Raw genomic sequence first — 17346 nt, 5'->3', positions numbered from 1 at the left:
AAGGAAAAGATGTTGGAGAGAGGGGATGGGGCCAAACCATGTAGGATCTTTACCTGAGATCCAGGAGAATTTCTTAAGTGTTTTATATGAGTGAAAAAGAATATGAACACTTATGCACATAGACATACATATACAGAAAACATATACAATATGTCTATGTGTGTGTATGCACACACACACACAATTAAGTTTGTTAATTGTACAATCAGAATCCATTAAAGCTGCACTGCCCAGTATGACAGCCACTGGCCACAAGAGGCTGTTAACTTTAATTAAAATTCCGTACAACTAATAATTCAGTTCCTTGGTCGTATCAGCCACATTTCAAGGGCTCGGTAACCACATCTGGCCTTTTTAGTGGGATGCTGGGGACCAAAGCCCAACTGGGATGAGTTAAGGAAGTGAAGACAATAAAAAAACACTGCGTATAGACAATTCTTTTGAGAGGTTTGGCTGTGACGGGAGCAGAGATGAGGTGGTACCTGGAGGGAATTGGGGGTCAAGGGAAGGTTTTAGAAGATGGGCACAGGCATGTCTGCGGGCTGATGGGAATATCTGACAGCAAGAGCAACTGATGATGAGAAACGAAGATACCTGAGGGAGGAGATGAGAGGGAAGAGGATCCCGGGCACAGGGGAGGGAGGAAGGACAGCTGCAGGTGGGAAGGCGGAGTTGGTGATGGGAAGGGAAGGTATTTGTCATGATCACTGTTAATTTCTCAATTAAGTGTGAAGGAAGGTCATCTGTTTACAGTGAGAAAGAGGCATTTTGGTGGAAATCTGAAAACAGGGGCAAAGGTCTAAAATGGTTTTCTTCGAGTAGGAAGGAGAATTCAGTATACAGATATAGTAGGAAAAAAATGCTGGGAAGAGGGCAAAAAATGGGGTGGAAGGCAAGTGATATTCCCTTACTTAAAATCCCTCAGTGGCTCTCCGCTGCTCGTGGGGCAGGAGCACGACATGGTCCACAAGGTCCCTCTCCAGTCTCATGTGGCATCGGGCCTCCCTTGGGCTCCCTGCTCCACCCACACGGGCTTCCTGCAGCCCATCGCCAGCTCTGTGGACTCAGGGTACTATCTCCTGGGCTTAGCATCTTCCCTTTCTCTTTTAATCATCCCTAAGGTCTTAGCTCAGATACATGTTATTCATTGCAGCACAGTTTAGAGTAGCAAAAGTCTGAAAGCAACCCAAGTGTTCATCAATAAATAAATCCTGCTAAAGCCGGACACCGGAACACTATACTTTGCAGCTATATACGAATATAAGTAACATGAAAAACTCTCCAAGATAACACCATTATGTGTAAAAAAGCAAGCTAGAGATCAATGCGTGTAAGTATTTCTGTGTAACAAAAGGGGGGGATATACTTGCCTGTATTCATATAAAGATACTTTGGAAGGCTACATCTTAACATAAAGTTATTACATGTTGGTATGTTGGGGGTGTGTGTGTGTGTGTGTGTGTGTGTGTGTAGGTGAGAGCTGAGTTAAAGAGAGAATAAACTTTTTATGGTTTTGATTTTTTTTTCCTTCTTCTCATTTTTGGCCACCCAACAGCACACAGAGTTCCTGGGCCAGGGATCAGATCCAAGCCATAGTCACTAAGCCACAGCTGTGGCAACACTGGATCCTTAACCCACTGTGCTGGGCTGGGGAATGAAACCTGTGTCCCAGTGCTCCCAAGATGCCGCTGGTCCCATTGTGTCACAGCGGGAACTCATCTGAATATTATTTTTTGAAAATTGTGCGTAGTCTATTACCTATTAAAAAACTTACAAGGTGCATGACTCATGGCCCAGCAATTCCACTCCTGAAAATTTATCCCATAGACAGGTTGGCACATATGAGCAGAGCCATGTACGAAGATGTTCACTGCAGGAGTGCTTCTGAGACCAAAGCCAACCTGCATGTCACCGGAAGTTGGTGAAATAAATGATGCAAGGTGGGGGCTTCAAACCGTAAGAGCAACAGTCTCGTTCTTAAATGAGGCGATAGGTAGCTGGGTGTTCGTTTTGGAAAAGGCTTTTTATATCTCTTATTTGACAAAGCAGGTTAAAAAACTGTAAGCATCTATCAAAGAAGCATCATGTCGCTATGCGCAGGAGGCTAGGAGATTGCTACGTGCTGATCTGAAATAAACTCTAAGACACACTGGTAAGTAGAGGAGTCAAGGTCAAGAATCGAAGATATGATATATATTTACTTTGTTTAAAAAAACAAAGAGAAAGGAAAGTGTGCTCATATTTGCATGGAAATTTCTGGAAGGACTCAAGAAACTGGTAGTGGTATGAGTCTGGGGAGTCTGAGATAGAAAGGAGACTTTTCATGGCACATTTTTTTCAATCAGCCACTGATTGTCTATGTATATATATATGTGTGTGTTTTTATATGTGTGTATATATATATATATATATATATATACATACATACATACATTCCTTTAAAAAATTAAAACTGATTTTATGAAATTCAAAAGGATCACATTCACTGGAAGAGTGACTCCAGAGTGATCCAGTGTCTTCTCTGAGGCCCAGGGGACAGGGCTGGGCTTCGTCCCCTCAACGGGTCCCTCCTGGCACTCACAGCTAACGCACATGCTTTCTCTCCTGGATCACAGGCTGTCCCTGCCCCGTGACACAGGCGACAGTCCTGCAGCCAGGACGGGAACACTCACTTGGGCTCGTGAGGCGGTCCGGACTGGTCGACCAACTTGAACTCAGCAGCAAAACCATGGGAGCGGGCGTACTCTAACAGGCCGCCCACGGGGTTGGTGTTCAGGTATCGGACGAGCTCGCCAACCCTCCTGACCTTGTTGGGCATCATGGATTCCAGGTTATCGAATGATTCCGAGTTTGTGCTTCCAGGCTAGAGGAGACGCAACCAGAGAAAGAGGACCCATGCCCACTTTAATGCAAACTCTGAGGCCCCTCATGGCTAATCCTGAGCCGCTCGGTTGCTGAAAAATGACCTGTACCTTGTGAGTAGAAAATGGCCCCACCTGGTTATCGGAAGACAGCGAGCTGGTGGCCTCCCGGTGCAGGGCCTTCATGGCCTCCTCAGCAGCCAACTGCTTTGCCGCCTTCTTGCTGGGGGCGCTGGCGGTGGGGAAAGTATGGGTTCCCATTGCAACGCAGTACTGGAACCTGACAGGAGATGAAAGGAGAGGATTAAACTGGTTTTGAGGGAAGAGCTTCCACCTAGCCTTTGTCAGGTCGTCATCCTTTACGCCTGGAAATTGCCTCGCACACATCGCCTTTGTGCCTTGGCTCACGCAGTCACTCCTGCCTTGAAGAGCCGGTGCCTTACCCCTCCTCCTGCCCCCAGCCTCTCTTAGCCTGGCTGACCCCTACTCGGCATTTACGCATCAACCTCATTTTACCTCCTCCAGGAACCCTTCTCTTGAACCTGTAGGTCTGCAGAGCCTCAGAGCAGAGAGCTTCTCAGGTGCGCCCAGGTCTGGCACCTTTTAGTCCCACCACCAGTAACCTCCAAGCCGTGTATCTCCCTTGTGCTCGGTCCCTGCCTTGCCCTTTGGATTCCTAATCCCAGATTCTCTGCTCCACAAGCAGCAACCATGCTCTCAAGGCCCCCTATTTGCCATACTGGTAACAGGAGTGATTGCTCAGTGAAATAATCTGCCATCTCTGAGGAGGCAAGGAGGAAAATGTATCTCTCTCTCTTTTTGAGAAAACCTCAGCAGAGATACATGATACAAGAGATGTACTTGGGGTCATGGGCAGGGCCTTCTCTGGATAGGAGGCGGAATTCACAGGAGCTCCCCAACTTGTGCACACACTCAAGCAGTGTAGTGACGGGGTTCTTCCCAGAAAGGAAGGATGTTGCTGAAGGGGTGGTAGTCTGGGACTCTGCGGTCTGGAGAAGATGAGAGACAGAAAAACAAAAACAGAAAACAAAAAGAAACCAAACTGAGAAAACATTGGCTAGTCCATCACAGCAGAGGGCACGGGGACGGGAGGCTCTCCCTCGGTCAGCTGCACGTTTGGGGCTGGCTACTTCTACAGGAGGAGGGGTGCGGGGATTTTCTAGGCCTTGCGGGAAGGCTCAGTTAGGTACATGTTCTTGGTCTCATTTCTTATCTGCCAAGAGAGGAGATTCGACTCAATAATTCTGAATGTCTCTTTCAGCTCTGAAATTCTGCAGCTGCGGTTAGGCTGGGGGAGGCGGGGAGCTGGGTGTGAGAGGAGGAATGCTGGGCTGGCGAGGTGGGGTGGCGGGGAGAGGAGGAAGCTGACCCTGAGACAGACTCGGCTGAGCCGGCGGAGACGGTCTCAAGAGGGTCAAGGCCTGCTACTTCACAGACGCGGAGCGGGAACTGATGTCCTCCCAGAGGGCAGGACACCTACCTTCTGGGACTCCTTCTCCGAGGAAGAGAAGTATGCGTCTTCTGATCTTCCACCGTCCTGGGCTCTTGCTTCCTCAAGCAGAACTGTCATGGCTTTCATGGCTGCATCCTGCTTGGCCACTTTCTTGCTGCCAGCTTCAGCTGGGGGAAACTCTCGGCCATTGATGACAACTTGGAATTTAAATCTTGATGGAAAGTGATTAGATGTGTGAACACTAGTCTAGGCCATCCCTTCTGCCCTCTCCAAAGAGATCTTCACCCTGGAATTTCCTGCTACGCTAAGGGGCTTGCTGACTTGCGGAGGAGATGGAGGGTAGGCCAAGGGACTCCTGTCCCTCTGGAGGCTCAGCCTGTTCCTACTTTTGAGAAACAAAGCAGCCAGTGACTCTCTCTCCAAAGCTCGTTAGAGCAAACAAAACACAGCCATGGACGATGTGAAGCTAGCTCAAGGGAAACCTACCATCTTTTAGCAAAGAATTAAGAGCAAGTCTGCGCAAAAAAAAAAAAAAAAAAAAAAAGATGAGCCAAAATCACCAGTAGAGTCTTGTTAGCAACCAAAAAGCCTTTATGCTAAAGCAGTGGTGGCAGACTGGCCACCTCAGGGGCAGTTCCTAAATAAAGCGAAGGCTTCTCACAGCACGGTCTCACACTCCCCAGACACCTATGGGGATCAGACACCTGTCACTCCTGGGGGTCTGTTTTTGTCCCCAGCCTACCCTCAGACACACACACCACTCTTCCAGTTTGTTCTGAGTCATCCTATAGCTCTACCCATCTCATGCCCGAGATGAAGGGAACTTCCCCTCGTTATGCAGAGAACCAAAAAGCATTTGCTCTAGGCCTCTGGACTTAGCTTAGAACGCCTTTGTTCAAGCTTTCAAATGTGTTCGGCTCTTTGCTCAATCTGGGATTTCATTTAGAAAAGTAGGTCAAATTTCTTATTTCCTGGGTCTTCTGAAATATCTGAACATGGCATCAACGTTTCTCATAGCTGGAGTCCAAAGAAAGGTGAACCACAAAACCCACAGCTGTTCCCCAACTCTGGGGAGGGGGATGGAGGGAGGAGAAAGAGAATGACGGCGGTCCAGTCTCTACCCTGGACAGAAGCAGAGCAGTCCTGGCCCTGCCAGCTTTTGGACAGATGTAGCCCCTTTCCTTAAGGGCTCTCCCGCAATGCCATCCTGGTGTCATGAAGACAGTCAGGCTAGAGGAGGAAGGGTGGGAGCTGGGAATCCTCGCCCTCAGACACCACCCAGGGGTAATGCCCAGGTTAGCGGGGGTTCTCTCGAGGCCCCGCACGGTGCGTTCTCTGGCCGTGGCGTGCGGCCACAGCTTCGGCAGTTTCGGCTCCGCTGGGCCCTGCAGCAGCTCCTCGTGGGCCCACCTGTCTTCCTCAATCTGTCCGCTGGCTTGTTAGAGCCTATGGTGCTCGGCTGGGCCAGCTGTCTGAGTGAGGTACTTTCTGATTTCACAGCTTAGGAGCAGCAGCAAGTGCTAGCCCACCCGGCTGTGCAGAGGCGGCTGTTAAATTAGAACCGCCGCCTTCCCCTGGCTGGCGCAGCGCACACGCCATGGCAGCCTTTCCCTACAGGAGCCGAGTGGGGTGGGCCTGGGGGGGGGGGGGGGTCTGTTGCTACTTAGCTGCACGACTCACCCTTACTCTCCGCGTGCAGCCGGCCCGCCCCCCCTGTCCCGTCCCCCTTGGGGAACTCAGCTCCGGGGAGGGGAGGATGGCACACACGGAAGGAGGCGGGGAGCCGTCACGTCTTCATCACCTCTGGCCTTAGGAGGCAGGCCTGCCACTGACGCAGGGAAGCTAATCACCTCCAAAGAAGCTCCATCTGAGCCCAGGGCGTCAACCTGCTCCCCGCTCAGCCAAGAGTCTGGCTGGGCCGAGGTCTACCATTCCCTGCTCGAGAGGCGGAGGAACCAGGGTGACCGGAGCCCACAGGCAGAAAGGAAGAGGGAAGAGACGGGGTCGCAACCGGCCGCTGCTCACGAGTCGGCCAAGACCGCGGCAGGAGCCAGAGCGCCTGACCCCAACCTTAGGCACAATTCCTGAGTGGTCTCTTACCGAGGTTCATGGGGTGGTCCACTCTGCTCTATCATGTTGAACTCACAGGTCTGACTAGCGAACTGAGCATATTCTAACAGGCCACTGATGGGGTTCTTCAGCTGGCATTCTGTCAGTTTCTTGTAGGGTGAACACCGTGGCAAGCCATGACTGTAGAAGGAGGGCATCTCCATGATGGCTCGAAACTCACCTGGTGCTGCGCGGATACTATTCAAGTCATCGGGGATGTCATCTGTGGCCCACTGGCCATTTTCAAAGTCAACATACCCTGTTTTGGAGGGGCCGTTGTCGTGGACAGGTGGTTTCAGCTTTATCAGGTCTGGTGTGACCTCTTGCTTGGTTTCTAGCTTTGCGACGGGTTCCTGCCCATTCTCCACTTCTTCTGTGGGGACCGTGCTGTCTGAGGCATCCGGCTCGGGGAAGGTGCAGGGGGAGGGCTCTGCGACTGGGGGGTCTCCGGGCTCGCAGCTTGAGGGGTTTCGGGAACGCTGTCCGTGCTTCTCTTGATTTGTAGCCTCTCCCGCTTCTTGTCGGTCAGATACCACATGGGAGGGGTGGTCCCCTGCCTGCAGACGTCCCCTTGCCTCTCCAAGTCAATCAGCACAGCGTTCACATCTCGGGCCTTGGTGAGGCCAATGTTTTTAGCCAAGTTCAGGGCAGAGGAGTTGGACACGTTAAACAGGTAGTCACAGATCTTCTCCTTGATCTCAGCCATGTCGAAAGGCTCAGGCGGGGCTTCCAAGTCAGGGGTGGGGCTTCTGTCTTCAGTTTCCAAACCGGGGTCTGAGCCTGGAGCTCCCTGGCTACAAGGGTCTGCTCTCACTACTTGGCTGGGTGGATTGCACGTCTGACCTGGGACGGCAATTCTCCACCAAGGGGGAGTTCCTGCCTCCCGATGCAGCTTGCCCTTCTTTGCCAGAGAGTATAAAATGCGATTGATTTCCCTCTTGGGGGTTTGGAGCTTCCAGGCTAGATCATGCGCTGTGGCGGCCTTCCCTTCCCCAAGCTCCTCTAAGACCCTTTGTTCCTGATCCTGGCTGATAGTCAGTTGCTGGAAACGTGAGGAGAGCCGATCAACACCTCTCCATGGCAGATTCCGGCCAGGTGGGGAAGGGTGCTGGAACTCTCTCGGGAGCACCTGACTGCTGAGATGCACGCCCCAGGGGACACCCCAGGGCTCTAGCTGCCTGCCTCTGGCAGGTGGTCCTGGAAACCTTGGCCCAAGTCCAGGGAGGAATGGTGGCAGTGATGGTGTCTGCTTTCCAATTAGGGGTACTTCTTGGAGCCGCCCCTTGAGAAACTCTATTTGCTGGAGCTGGAAACTATCAGGATACAGTCCCAGCCCTGGCTGCTGGTGTCTGAGCTTGCTGGGCTCATAGCCTTGAAGTGGATGGGGTTGGCTCCTGCTCCGGGAACACCCCTGCAGAGCAAGAAGATGAAAAAGAAAGTGAATGAGGACTGCCGTGGTGAGCCTGACCCTACCCCCTGCCTAGGGTGGGGGTAGGGGCTGCACCTGATTCCTAAGGAGCTGAGAAGGTGAGACATGGGCTTGTGACGCAGCCGGGGTGGCCTGCCCACCTTGCGACTACTACCTGTGGATCTAATAGAAGGAAGAGATGGAGGAGCAGGAGGTCAGGCGCACAGAGCTCCCAGAAGCAGGTGGAGGTTGACACCTCAGTACAGACTCTCCAGGAACCTAGCTCATTCTTTTCCCCTTGACAGAATTTTAGGGAAGATACATTTTCCACTCCACTCACCAAAAAAAAAAAAAAAAAAAAAAAAAAAAATCCTTCTAAAGGCAGAGAAACAAACATGTGAATGTTTTGTTTTAAAAGCAAAGCAAAGATCGAATAACCTAAAAATGCCACAGGAGTCAGGAGACCAGGAAATGGCCCACTGTCTAGCCCCTCACCTCTAAAATCTCTCATTTGGGTGACTATAAAGAAACAAGTGAGTGGACTGGATGAACTGGACCTCGTCCTCTGAGGCTGTGGCAGAGGAAGCCTCGCCACCTGGGAAGGGCAGTAGGACCTCACAGGCTTGTCTGCTCACGCTGCCCTCCTGGGAGGACCAGAATTTGGTTTTAGGGGAGCTGGATGGTTTCTTTGGAAAAAAAAAGGCACATCGTTCTCATCCTTCGGGGTGGTGTCCAGGCTTAGAAAGGACACTGGGCACTTCTACCCAAACCAGCAGGCTCGCCCGGATGTGTGGAGCTGGCAGCATTTATTCCTGGACACCTTGGCCCCTGCCTCCCACACTCCCTTAGCTACCTCCCAACAGCTGCATCCATGCGTGTCTTTAGAACCCCGTTCTGTAGGCGACCCCATCTTCTCTCAGACGGTCACACATTTACCACGACAGCACACTCTGACCCGTCCCCCTCCCCCAGACAGTGCTGCCCTCTCCCTGATGCTACTCACAGGAGGGGCAGAGGCAGGAGGGACTTAGGGGACCCAGGGGGGGTGTCAGGAACACCTTGCTACCTGTCCCCAGGGCTGCACACCTAGGAGCAACGTTTCCTCAGGCTCACGTGCCCCTCGTCTGATTCTCCCGAAGGCTACAAGGACCTACAGGCAGCTGGGTCCCTTCCTTCAATGACCTCAGCCTTCAATAGCCCACTCCTGACCCCTTGTCACAATTAGGGCACTTTAGCACTCTTGCTGGTCATGCTCATGGTACGCTGGCTGTAGAGTTCTTTCCAACGACCGCCACCTGCACCTGCGGCCACATGAGTGGCTTGTCCAGCTCCTCACTTGATCCCACTGTCACTCGAGCTGGGGCCATTACCGAACCTCAAACCCTGAAATTCTTTTCTAGGGTCAATAAACGTTTTCTGTAAAGGGCCAGACGGGCATTCAATTATACCACATAAAAAGCCACCCACAAAATGTAAAAGGTCCTTTACCAAACCTGGGGGACCTTACCTTGCCCTGTGGGCGGTGGTATGCTGCCTCCTACTCTTCAACAGCAACTTGCCTGGGTTCTACCAGGTCCGCTCCTTGCCCCATGGGACCTGCTACTCACGTGACATTCCCCCCCCCTCCCCCGCCACCATCTGTAGCTGCGGGTCAGTTCCTCTCGACCTGTCTTCATTCTAGCATCACACACCTTGTGTAGCCTAGACCTCGAGGTCAGTTCCCTTCTCCACCCAAGGCCCACTGTCCCTTTGTTTCTGTCCTGAAGCTTCCAAATGGTGCTGGAGGAGGACACTGTCTCATGCTCATGGGGCCATATGAAGTCCTGCTCTTGAACTTCTGTTTGGTTTTCACGGCTGTTTGGTGGTCAACTCGGCACAACGACACGTGCTGGCTCACTGTGGACGGGGTTCTCTTTTAAAAATTCTCCCCCCGTGATGTGGTGACAGAGGCCCAGATATCTCCTCTTACCTCTCTTTTTCCCTCTGTCCCTGTCCTTTCTTCTCCCCCTTTGCATATAATCAGTCCCCAAGGTTTTGTCTAAGGGCTGCTTCTTCCTTCCCCAGGTGGATGTCATTCATTTCCCCAATCTTAACCAGCCTCTTGAGAAAGGGCATTGGAGCCTACTGCCTCCAACCATCACTTTGTTGTTTTTTTTTTGTTTTGTTTTGTTTTTTTTAAGGCCACACCCACGGCCTATGGAAGTTCCCAGGCTAGGGGTCAAATCGGAGCTGCAACTGCCCGCCTATGCCACAGCCACAGCAACTTGGGATCCTAGCCGAGTCTGCGACCTACACCACAGCTCCTGGCAACTCCAGGTCCTTAACCCACTGAGCAAGGCCAGGGATTGAACCCACATCCTCATGGATCCCAGTTGGGTTCATTACCACTGAGCCACAACGAGAACTCTCTCCAGCCACCACTTTGTGCTGAAGCTTAAGCCTTGAATTTTCAAATGCCTAAACAATCTGTCCACTCAAATATCCTGCCTCAATCCAGCCCCTCTTCCTGCTGCTCTTCTTATGGTTAATGGCAGCGCACCCTGCTTAGTTATTAAGGCTGGAACCCTGAGTCATCTTTGCTGCCTGCCTGCCTTCCTCCCTCCTCTCCCACATCACATCAGGTAGCTGCCAAGTCCTATCTTGTCCACCTCTTCTAATCTTTGCAGTGTGCCTTCTCCCAGTTGGAGCCCCTCATTACCGCTCGCACAGGCTACAAACGTCTCTCATTCTTCCTTCCTTCCACCTTCCAGGGCAATGTGCCTGCCCCGCTCTCTACTGTCACCTCTCACAACCAGGGCCCATTCCCTACAGATCTCTTTACATGCCACCTTCTTTAGGAGACGCCTGAATCCCACATCCCCCAGCCCACGACAGCTTCCTCTCCTTGAACTCCTCCCACTCAGCACCCGTTACACCACTTATCTTTTAATCATAGCTACTGATTTTTTTTAAAAAATGGCACACAGATTGAAATGTGTCTGAAAGATGATTAACAACATTAGGTGCCCTAGAAATTATACTCGGCTGTCCACTCTCGATACTTCCTCATGTTGTACGGATGGGGGCTTCAGTCAACTCCGCGGTCAGCTCCTGGAGGACAAGGACTATGCTTCACTAATCTCTGCATCCCTAGCACCTAAGGCAGCACCTGGCATAAGCTGATCCTGGACCAATGTTTCCTGAATCAATCCCCGTACGAATAAGACCGCGCTAGACACACAATCCCATCCCTTTTCTTGCTCCTCGTGATGCACTCCCCCTCCCGCCACCCCCGGGCTGAGGTCTGTGTAAGTACACACAGTGAGTGCCGGCTCACAGAGTATGGGGACTTGAGGGGATTTCTGATCAGCTCTTTGGGTGACTCTGGTAAAAGAACTTTGTTTAAAAGTGGCTAAAGTCAGTTTCTAGCTCAAGGCTTTCTAGATTTAAACTGGTGCTACTTGACCAAAACCTGCAAAATATTCGAAGGTCTATCCACAGAAGAAGGTTGAACAAATCATGACACGTTCAGGCCATGGAACCATACTCAATTTTTTTTTTCTCAAATGTGTTATCTATTTAGGAGTGATATGTTAAATTCACAACAGCAAAAACAAGCAAGTTGCAGAGGAATGTGTATGCTACAATCCCCCCCCCCTTTTTGGTGTACTAAAGTTAAAAACCTGTGGGAGCTCCCACTGTGGTGCAGTGGGCTAATGATCTGGCCTGTCATTGTGGAGGCACCAGCCCGGCGCAGTGGGTTAAGGATCCAGCACTGCAGCAGCTGTGGCATAGGCTGCAGAGTGATCCCTGGCCTGGGAACTTCCACATGCTACAGGTATGGCCGCAAAAGGGGGAAAAAATAGTTAAAAACCCATGAATGTGTGCGCAAGCTAGAAAGAACACGGAGAGAAGAAAGAAGGAAAGGGGAGCTTCCTGGTGCCTAGAGGTTAAGGATCCAGTGTTATCTCTGCTGTAGTGCCAGCCTGATCCCTGGCCCAGGAACTTCCGCAAGCCAAGGGCATGACCAAAAAAAAAAAGGAAAGAAGGAAAGGATATACGGATTTGTTAACAATAGTTATTTGAGGGAAAAATGAGAGGGAGAGTATTAATATTTTCTTTTTCTTTCTTTTTTTTTTACTTACTAGATTACTGGTTTATTATAAAAGACTGTAACTCAGGAAGAGCCAGATGGAAGAGATGCAGAGGGCAAGGTGTGGGGGAGGGGCGAGGAGCTTCTGTGCTGTCCCCAGGGCCCCACTCCTGACATCTCCGCATGGTCACCAATCTGGCTGTTCTCTGAACCTACCCTTTTGGGTTTTCATGGAGGCTTCATCATCGCAGGGTTGATTAAATCACTGTCTGCTGGCTGGTGGTTCAACGTTCAGCCCCTCCTAATTTTTTCTTTATATCCCCTTATATCCCCTAAAAGCCAAACCACCACTTCGGAACAGCCATTTGTAGAAGAGAGTCACAGAATGAGAGGGAGAGCAAGGACGAGAGAAACTAACCCACTGTGAACGTTCCTAAATCCCTCAACATCTCCACTCATCCACTTCATGCATATGTACCACGCAAATTAGGTAGCAAGCCACTTAGCATTCATTGCCCAGCAAAGCTTCCCTTTAAACTAGTCTCGTATATTTAGGATCAAGAGACCAGCCCCCACCTTTATTTTACCACATGATATTTTATATATTTTTTTTAAACTGAGGTATAAATTTACAGTCAAATTTACCCTTTTTAGTGTATAATTCTATGAGTTTTGACTATATAGAGTCAAAGCACATAAAGCCTTATAACTACCACTGCGATCAAGATACAGAGCATTTTCATTTCCCGAAAACATTTTCTCATGTGCTTTGCAACCAATTCCTTTCCCTACACCCAGCCCCTAGCAACCACTGATCTGTCTTCCTCTAGCTTTGTTTTCTCCCTCATACATTTTTTCTTCTTTTTCCTTTTTTTTAGGGCCACACCCATGGTATATGGGAGTTCCCAAGCTAGGGGTTGAATCAGAGCTGCAGCTGCCAGCCTACACCACGGCCACAGCAATGCCGGATCCGAGACATGTCTGCGACCTACACCACAGCTCATGGCAATGCCAGATCCTTAACCTACTGAGCAGGGCCAGCGATCGAACTCGTGTCCTCATGGACACTAGTCAGGTTTGTTTCCGCTGAGCCACAAAGAAACTCCAGTATGTAGTCTTTTGAGTCCAGCTTCTTTCGCTTAGCATCATGAATCTGAGATTTGTCCACTTAGTTACACAGAGCAGCAGTTCCTGCCTTTTTTTGTTGAGCAGTTTTCCATTACATGGATGTATCCTAGTTTATCTAACCACTTGTTGAAAACACTAGAGTCTTCCAGTTTTTAGAGGTAATGAATAAAGGCCCTATAAACTTCCCCCTACAGGTTAAGAAGGAAAGGAGACAGCTAAAAGTAAAGCATGTTGTCCAAGTGGAGCTAAAGGTAGGGTGGGCAGCCATGGGTCCTGGCAGAAAAGCAGAGGGGGATCTGTCCTGACCTGGGCTCAGGGTTTCCTCTTCAGGATGCATTTTCCCATTTTCCTCACAAACCCTCTTCCAGGCCTTGTTCCACAAGGCAGAATTAATTAGCATGATACAAATTCCTAAATTCCTAGAACAGCAATTTTTCTTGGCAAGAAAATATACACACACTCTCACAATGCGCGTATGTCACACAAAAACAGAAACATACAGGAGGTGTAGGATGAGCCAGTTGCTGCTGGCCTGACTGCGCTCTGACCCCAGCGGCTTACCTGCCTCGGGTCCATGGCACCTCCAAGGCATGTCCTGACTCCCACCCGCCCGCCGGCAGCGCGACCCTCCCGGGAGGGACCCTCCTTGAGGCGGGGCCGTCAGGCTCTCGAGTAGGACAGGCCCGGGCCTGGAGATGGGCTTGGAAATGGCTCCGGTTCAATTTCACTTTCGTTTCTTCAGAAGGACCGCCCACTTTGGAAAGTTTGGCCGAGGGGCGGGGCTTGGGCCAAGCAAGCTGAGCTGCCTGGGTTCCTGCCGATTACAAGTTTAAACCCTTTCTTGCAAGAGTATTGGGCAAGATACTCTTTCTTTAGGTAAAGAGCTATAAATACTGAGCCCAGAATTCCCTTCGCAGCCTTCTCAGGAATACATGAGAGAAAGCAAACGGAGAACAAAGCCACCCTGCCAAGTTCAGCACTGGAGAAAGAGCCAAGGCTCCCGGCACTGCCTTCCAGGTCTGCCCTAATGTGACCACCTGTCTCTAATGTGGAAGAGAGTGGGGGGCAGATCTCTTCAAATGACTGACGTCCCTGCTGTGGACTAATTGCTCCTACACTAGCACATTTAGCGACGTGAGCGTGTAACAGCCAGCATATAGGAGCCAGATAATGATCATAGCAACTGAACACTTAAGAATCTACAACAGAAAACCATCCTACCATCTGGCATCCGTCCAGGCAAGGGTTAAGTCCTTTTACATGCCTTGTCTCCTTAATTTTCCTGACAGCTTGGCCAGGCAGGCATTATTCCAAACCACAGATGTGGAAATGGAGGCTCCACAAGGGCCATGCTGCGGCTAAATCCAGGTCTGACTGCAAAACGTCATTCCTCATCCCCACTCTACACTTGTTCAAGCCACACCGCAGCTTTCCAAGAGATGACTGATGGTATCAACTGATGTCATGAGCAGGCTTATATGGCTGCTCTATTTTATACAAGATGTCAGAAAAATATTTTATGAAACAATTCTAATGCTCAACAGCCCCCCTCCCTCTTCCACCTGAGCAATTTCTTTTTCTGTATTTCATTTCACTTTTATCCCCACTGCTTCTGAGATTTACAAGGCGGTCCCGTCACATCACTGTCCCCAACCGATGCCCTTTCTTACTGCCCCCTCATTCTATTCGCCTTAAGTGTTAGTCCCCCCAACTTCCCATTTCTAGTGGAGTCTGTCTGTTTTTTCCCTCTCCGGGCCTTTGTGCATTCTGTGCCTTTGCCTTGAATGTACTTCCTCTGTGGCTTCTGGCAAAAGCCATTCAAGGTCTGCTTCAAATATGACCTCTTAGGAAAGCTTTGCCCCACTCTGGTAGGGGAGTGGGTGCGATTCGTGGTGCCTTGTTTTGGCTTCTCCCTTACTCAACACTTGCAACTACGAGAGCACTTTCACCATCCTCTGAAAATGCCTTATTCATGCATTTAACAGAACTTTACTAAGCACCTAATATGTGCCAGATACTGTGTTAAGCACCAAGGACATGACACAAAGAAGAGTCCTGTCCCCATCCCTTCAGCTGCCCATCAGGCTGGGAAGGGAGCCAGATGCTTCAACGGTCACAACAGTGTTATGAGCACCGTTTATATATCTGCTTTTATTTCAGGAAAGTCTTCTCAGGGCAGGGAACGTGTGCTGTATATCCTCACCGCCTCCCCCCGCCCCCGGGCATAGTGACCTTCAGGGGGTCAGTTAGTTGACTGAATAACAGACGGCTCAGTGGAAAAAATAATGGGTAAAACAGTGCACATGAGAAAGTGCTCAACCTCATCACATCTGGGAGATGCACAATAAAGCCACAGTGAGTTACTGCCCATCCATGCCACAGGCACATTAACTAAACATCTGATCAGAGCACGTGGAAGCAAAGATGCAGAGCAGCTCTTAGTCATCACAGGAAGCCTAGGAAAGGCGTGAATACACACGCACCCTGTGCAATTCAGTAATTCCACTCCTAGACCTGGATACACATACAAGAAGTTTGTGGTTGCTTAATTCACAATAGCTCTCAACCTGAAACAACTCAAGTGTGCATCAAAAGGAAAATGGATAAATGATGGCATTGGCCCATGACAGATTATACTGTGGGAAAGATGAAAGACTTATATGACCCACATGCAACGAGGTGGCTAATTCTCTAAACATGACACTGAGTGAAAGAAGCCATGTATACACACTATATGGTTCCACCTACATATGGGCCAAAATCAGGCAAAACTATAGTATATGCCGTATAAAAGACAGGATGATGGTTATCTCTAGGGAAGAAGGAGGGGTTTTGACTGGGAAGAAATGTTCTAGGTGCTGGTGATGTTCTAGTTTTATATATACGGTTGCTTTCTAATGATTCATTAAAGTTATACACTGACGCTTTAGGCACCTTTCTGCAACTATGTGCTTGACTACACAATTTTAAAAGGCTAAAAACAACAACAAACTCTCCCTGTAGCAATTTCAGCTTATCTCCCGCTTTTTTTTTTTTTTTTTTCTTTTCTTTTCTTTCTTTCCTTTCTTTTGCTTTTTAGGGCCTGCAGTTTCCCAGGCTAGGTCCCAGGTGTGTGCGACCTACACCACAGCTCATGGCAATGCCGGATCCTTAACCCACTGAACGAGGCCAGGAATCGGAGCTGCGTCCTCATGGTTCCTAGTAGGATTCGTTTCCACTGCACCATGACAGGGACTCCTTTTCTTTCTAATTTAAGCAAAATGAGTTATATCTAACCTCTGCTTTCTTGCCTTCAGGCTAAACAATCCCAAGGTCTTTAACCCTTCTATGAGAATGGTCCAGAAAAGCATGAATCACAGCTACTGTGTGGGGAAGCTGCACGGCTGCTGCCTCCATCACTTTGAACACACCTAGGATTCAGTGATGAAGCCAAAAGGGGAAATGCGTTTCCTAAACAGAGGGTCAGTTTCTGCTTTGAAAGAACAACTGCTCTTGTCATTTAATCTTAGCAGCTCAAGTAATTGCAGACAGTCTTATTCATAAAACATTTCACCTCCTCCCTCTTAGAGAATGTTCTAGCTCCCATGGGGTTGTGAGGTGGTGACTTGAGCTGTTCTATTGCAGGGACTTGACATGTTGGATGAAGGTATTTTAAAAATTAACCAAGGAGTTCCCGTCGTGGTGCAGCAGAAACAAATTTGACTAGGATCCATGAGGATGCAGGTTCGATCCCTGGTCTTACTCAGTGGGTTAAGGATCTGGCATTGCCTTGAGCTGTGGTGTAGGACACAGACGTGGCTTGGATCTGGCGTTGCTGTGGGTGTGATGTAGGCCTGCAGCTACAGCCTGATTAGATTCTTGGCCTGGGAACCTCCATATGCTGTGGACCTAAAATATAGATAAATAAATAACCAAAAGTAGGTTGATTGCAGAAAATTTCAGAAAATGCAGGTGAGCTAATAGGGTCACAGTTACCCCTAATCCTCCACTGTCAATTCACTGGTGCCCACCCTGGCTGTTTCCCCTGCGTACAGGCTCCCCAGAAACCCTCCCTGGGAGCCTGTGTCTGCGAAGTACCCACTGTAGCTGTGAAAAACCCACCTATGGCTACTTGCTAACAACTGGCCTAAACGGTGAAGAGTTGTTATCTAAAATTAGGTAGTGCCAAAATAAATAAATAAATAAATAAAATGAGGTAGTACCAAAAAAGCCCCCCACAGAAAAAGTTCTCAGAAGTCTGGCTTTCACATGACACCACCAAGCTGCCTGTGTGCTTTCAGGGGCCTGGACTTCC

The 17346-nt window shown here is 49.7% G+C and overlaps 1 protein-coding gene across 1 annotated transcript in view; it reads right to left on the bottom strand.

Moving 5' to 3' along the window:
• The window catches only part of ADAR (adenosine deaminase, RNA specific), a 43079-nt gene that overhangs the window by 10695 nt on the left and 15038 nt on the right, over positions 1-17346 (bottom strand). The window contains 6 exon segments of the mRNA XM_021089756.1: positions 2673-2863; positions 2997-3141; positions 3723-3871; positions 4363-4546; positions 6436-6880; positions 6883-7855. Coding sequence (XP_020945415.1) covers positions 2673-2863; positions 2997-3141; positions 3723-3871; positions 4363-4546; positions 6436-6880; positions 6883-7855 — 2087 coding nt within the window.

Source organism: Sus scrofa, chromosome 4 (genome assembly GCF_000003025.6).
Source record: "Sus scrofa isolate TJ Tabasco breed Duroc chromosome 4, Sscrofa11.1, whole genome shotgun sequence".
NCBI classification, from domain to species: Eukaryota; Metazoa; Chordata; class Mammalia; order Artiodactyla; family Suidae; genus Sus; species Sus scrofa.
The sequence above is the reverse complement of the archived record's forward strand: the minus strand, read 5'-3'. Positions and strand labels throughout refer to the sequence as shown.